This window comes from Corvus kubaryi, unplaced genomic scaffold (assembly GCF_017639235.1).
Source record: "Corvus kubaryi isolate FWS band 111438036 unplaced genomic scaffold, C.kubaryi_AGA036_p1.0 37284, whole genome shotgun sequence".
NCBI lineage: Eukaryota > Metazoa > Chordata > Aves > Passeriformes > Corvidae > Corvus > Corvus kubaryi.
In genome coordinates this window covers 10,253,351-10,258,079 of record NW_024581088.1, presented here as the reverse complement: position 1 = coordinate 10,258,079, position 4,729 = coordinate 10,253,351, and the positions used below count along the sequence as shown (strand labels likewise).

General features: G+C 42.6%; 1 protein-coding gene across 1 annotated transcript; it reads right to left on the bottom strand.

Annotated features, from left to right (window-relative positions):
* Nucleotides 1-1,018: 1,018 nt before the first annotated feature.
* Nucleotides 1,019-4,723, bottom strand: WSB1 (WD repeat and SOCS box containing 1). The gene is made up of 4 exons (XM_042026486.1): nucleotides 3,433-4,723; nucleotides 2,938-3,051; nucleotides 2,631-2,738; nucleotides 1,019-2,126 (listed from the first exon to the last, which is right to left on the bottom strand). Exons 1-4 carry the CDS (start codon nucleotides 3,588-3,590, stop codon nucleotides 1,967-1,969), a joined length of 540 nt encoding a protein of 179 aa, XP_041882420.1. The 5' UTR covers nucleotides 3,591-4,723; the 3' UTR covers nucleotides 1,019-1,966.
* Nucleotides 4,724-4,729: the final 6 nt, after the last annotated feature.

The following is a 4,729-nucleotide window of genomic DNA, read 5'->3' as shown; positions in this document are numbered from 1 at the left end:
TCATCCACCCTATTTCTAAACTGCTCCAATGGAAGTCCTCATTTAGCATTGAAACAATAAACCCCATGCAATACTTAGCCGTGCCTGCCACAGCTCCTCTGCTGTAAGTCATTTGTGGGTTTCCTGTGTTTCTGGAAATGTTAATATCAAGGTTTGTGCTGCTCAGAGATCCAGGTCTGTCTGAAAGCGCTGCTGTGAGCAAAAGAGAGGATACTCACTGATCAGAGATGAGTCCTTAGCTGTTAGATTCCCAGGAGAGCACTAGGTCTCTCTCTGCAAAATGTAAACTGGTTCTCACCCAAAGGCCCTTGAGTTTTGTGGTGCTACAAGGAACACGAGCACTGTGACCTGGGGAGTTATTTCTGTGTCTCTGGGAGGAGCTGTGTGCCTGGCCCTGCTGAGGGTCCCAGGCTTGTGCTGTGGTCACAATGGGAACTCCTGGAGACGTTGGGGATCAGGCTTCACCTTGCGGTGTCCCACCACAGCAGGAAGAGGCTTGTAAACGTGGTACATTATTACAAATAGTCTCACTAATGAGGAGAGCTTGTGTACTTGGTCTAACACTATCATTTGTGTCCTGGGAGAAAGGTTAGAGCAAACAGAGGAACTGCTGCAGGCAGAGCTGGGAGAAGCAGCTTTCAGAGGTGGTGAAAGGGGAGCTGGGATGTTGTTTTCTTACCCCACTTCCATAAATCAGAGCTCTTGGTGAACACAGCCTGAGGGGACCCTTCAATAAGCCTCTCCTGCAAGACCCCACATTGAAGCCCTACTTGCTGACCCAGGGCTGGAACAGTGATCTTGCAGAAACAGGCTCATGGCAAGCCCAGCTTTTAGCTCAGCTCATGAAGGAGCTTAAATAAGCAGATTTGCAGCTCACATGTGCTTGTAACACTGTCATGGCTTTAGAGAGAGCTCTGTAAGCATCTGTCTGGGAGCACAAACCAGGCCTCACCAGCTTAGCCTGCAATGCTGCAGGCAGACAGTATTGATAAATCAGTCACCAGATGAGGTACCAGAACACTTTTATACAAGTTTTTAATAAAAAATTCAACAAAAATATATATAATCAGGCATTTTATGCAATGCATACATTCTTTGTATCTGCAGGTACAGATAAATAACAGAAGGCAAAACCAAGTATTTTGCTTATCTTTGGCCATTAACCAATAATCACCCCCAAACGGATATTATAGGGTTAAAGGATAATAAACCGAATCTGTAAATGTCTCTCATTACAGACACAGTATCAGGCAATAATACAGTAGTCAGATTTTCAGAAATGTATGGAAATAGTTCTCTAACACTGCCCAATACTGAAATTTCACCTGGTTTGCTGCTATGGAACATAAGGCCTTCAGCTGACTCAGGCACGGTCCTGGGTTACATTAGATACACTCCAGTCCTTATTAACCTCCTTCCCTTCCCCACACCCTGCTCTCTACAAAGCTACACTGTACCTCTTCACAAATAAACTAGCACGAAGTCTGACGTGGGGGGCAGCTTTCTGGACCCCAACCAATGTACAGAAGGAAGCTTAACTGCTCTGTAAGTCAACAGTTTTCCTACCTCAGTGTGCCAGAACAGCTGTCCTTCCACAGATGCATCATGGCTCTACCAAAGCAATATATACATGAGACACATGAAAAATCACACAAGCAATTCTTAAAGGTACATTGATAACATGTAGCAGCTTATGTCTATATATGTACATGTTTTCACAGTTATATTTTAGAAAATTGAGAACACCAGGAATACTTCTACTGTGTTTTCTATAAATAGTAAAAAAATTACCTGTCAGGCATTTTGATAAAATAGTATTTAGGTTATCACTTTAAATAGCTCTTGAAAACCTGTAGAGTTTTAAGCTTAAAGGCTGTACAGTTTGAGGATTCTGCAAAGTGTTTGTAGCTAGTTTCAGCAGCTGGGCCACCTCCCAGCTGTTAGGTTTTTTTTCTTCTCAAAAAACTCAAATCTGGTAACAAAGGAACTCCACCACTTTGCACGGGATAGGCAAGTTCTTGACTTGGCTGGTGGGCATCACCCTGCGGATGGCCATGCGACACAGGTGCTGCAGGCTGGACACCTGGCTGGGGGTTGCCCAGAAGTACATGCTGCCGTCCTGGGTCCTGCACAAAACCCCACAAAACCCTCCAGGTTATTCCACTTGGACCAGTTCAGCCTGCTACCAACTCACACGCACGACTAGGTAGGGGACTTGCTGGTGCTCAGTTCCAGCTGCTCCAGATTCTCATTTACTCCAGATTCTGATTTTACTCCAGTTCCTATTTTAAGCTACAGCAGCACAATAAGCAACTTGTCTATGCAACAGGAACAGATCTCCTAGCAGCTACTGCTGTGCCACCTGACACGCAGCAACTGCCCTCAGCTATCTGATGGGCTTCTTCCAATCCACATGTTTAGGGTCTCTCATGTATTTATTTTTAAAGATAAGAAATTAGTTTATCAGTTGATGGATTTTACTGCTATTCCAGGCATGTTTAAACAAATAGTACCAGTCAGAAGCACCAGGTTGCAAGTCACAACTGAAGATTTTTCAGAACACTGAGCCATTGTTTTCAATCTTTTGTGTTACCTTTGTATTTTAGAAAGGAAAAGAAGTCTGTACTTGCCCTGCAGCCAGAACACTGCCATCGGTAGAGAAAGTGCAGCAGAGCCCATTGTTCAGAGGTGCAACTTGTACAGGGTATTCTTCATCAATTCTCCAGAACCTGACCATTCTGAGGGGGAAGGACAACATAGGAAGTTATCAGAGTAGGTTTTAAATTCTGCTTGGTGTTTTCTCTGTGCTGCACAAGAAACTAGTCTGGAGCACAGCTTGGGCGCCAAGAGCGCCAGGAGCCCAAGCTGACAGTGCTGAGAGGCTCCTGTCCTAGAGCAGGAACGCAGGAGGGGTACCAGCCCTGTCCCCACACTCACTTGTCGTCGGCCAGGCTGGCCACGTGCAGCCCGTCGTGGCTGAAGCACACGGAGCGCACCCAGCGGTCGTTGGCACCGCCCGCGAAGATCGGCGTGGGCGCGGGGAACAGGTGCCTGCGGACACACAGGGACACGCTCAGTGACACTGCCACGTCTGGAGCTGGGGAGGGCCCCTCAGCCAGGACAGCAGAGCTCAGGCATTAACAAACAAACAGTGTTTAACCAGTTAGTCATGGATTCAGGAGTGCAGACTGAACTGCTGTGTCTTTTGTGAGCTCTTCAGCTTTGTTGAACAACTTGGTACACATTAGAATACCTGTGCTGTAAATTCTCTCTCAGAGGAGAGAGAAACCTCCAGCCTCTGCCACTTCAGCATTTCCATCAGCTACTGCTCTTTTCCAAGTCCAATTTACAGCTATGTACACAAACCCACTGAATTTCAGTTAGTCATCTCCACTCTGGGAGAAAGTTTCCATGTTTGACTGCTTTACTTACCCAAATTCCCTAAGAATCACTCCAATATGTGGATCCCAGACATAGACTCGAGTATCATAAGATGCAGTAGCCAGTAATGCTCCATCAGGAGAAAACTCACAAGCTACAACATCATTGTGATGTCCTTCAAGTTTCCGTAACATGGAGTATTTATCCATATCCCAGAGGAAAACCTGCAATTAAATGAGCTGATGTTATAGCTCTGCTCAGAGAAGCAATGAAGCACTTAATTTGTTTTTTAAGTATAGCTAGTCTTATTTAGGATTATATTAAAATCAGGTATTATGAATTACTACAATTAAGAAATATGCTCAGTGTCATACTCAGATTAAAATCAAGGTTTTTTTAAAAAATAATTAAAGCAGACATGCAAGTTCTAACTCAAATTTGTTAAATGTTATTAACAAAATAAGCCAAAATATAAGATAAAGGCAACACAATTTAACCATGTAGCTTACTGAAATTCATGTATTACAAAACTATTTTATTAAAATATTCAGAAATAAATAGGGTTAAGCTCTACAGTCCCCTCTTTCCAGTAACTACCAAAATTTTAAGAAATATACAGACAGAAAATGTAAGGTTAACATATTGTTACTCCAGTGGCATCCCTTTGAGTTTAAGATCACTTGTTTACAATTGCTTGGATCACCAACGTCAGCCTAGGAAGAGAAACAGATACTGCAAGCAAAAAGAATTTTCACAGCCAAAAGTTATGTCTTTGGCAAAACAACAGGGAAGTCTAACCACATTATTAGAAAGAATTTAGGCATTTAAAATCAAGTCAACAGTAAAAAACAACATTAATATTACAATTTACCCAGCTAATTGCACAGTGTATTATAAGAACTGATAGAATGTTACAGTATGCTGAGATTTTACATGCAGTTGTACATTATATATAATCAAAATAAAGACTGTGCAGAATTACTGAATAGGACCCATCCATGTACTGCAGCATGGTTTTATAGGAATGTAAGTCATCAGCAAAAGCTGTTATGTCCCTCAAAGAGCTCATTAGCAGCCTTGATTTTTCCCTTGACAGTTTTACTGCACAGGCTAAATTGTGACATCTTGGATAAATTTATGTTTGACCAAAACAAACTCAGCCTTAGTGCCTCCAACACAGCCTAACTCTGAACCATTTTACAATCCGCTACAAACATGTTCACCAATTTTTCCAAGGAGACCCCAACATTCCATAAAACTGGAAACTAAGTTTGAGGAGTCAGTGTGTTTCACTGCTGTGAAAATTATTGAAAAAAACAACAACAACCAAAAAAAAAAAAAAAAAAAA

What these genes read in the sequence shown, in the direction of transcription:
- WSB1 (XM_042026486.1), bottom strand. Translation starts at nt 3,590, where the DNA reads ATGGATAAATACTCCATGTTACGGAAACTTGAAGGACATCACAATGAT. An exon ending in GCCAGCCTGGCCGACGACAA is followed by an intron (nt 2,739 to 2,937) that starts GTGAGTGTGGGG and finishes CTTCCCCCTCAG; the next exon opens with AATGGTCAGGTTCTGGAGAA. An exon ending in GGCAGTGTTCTGGCTGCAGG is followed by an intron (nt 2,127 to 2,630) that starts GCAAGTACAGAC and finishes GGTTTTGTGCAG; the next exon opens with GACCCAGGACGGCAGCATGT.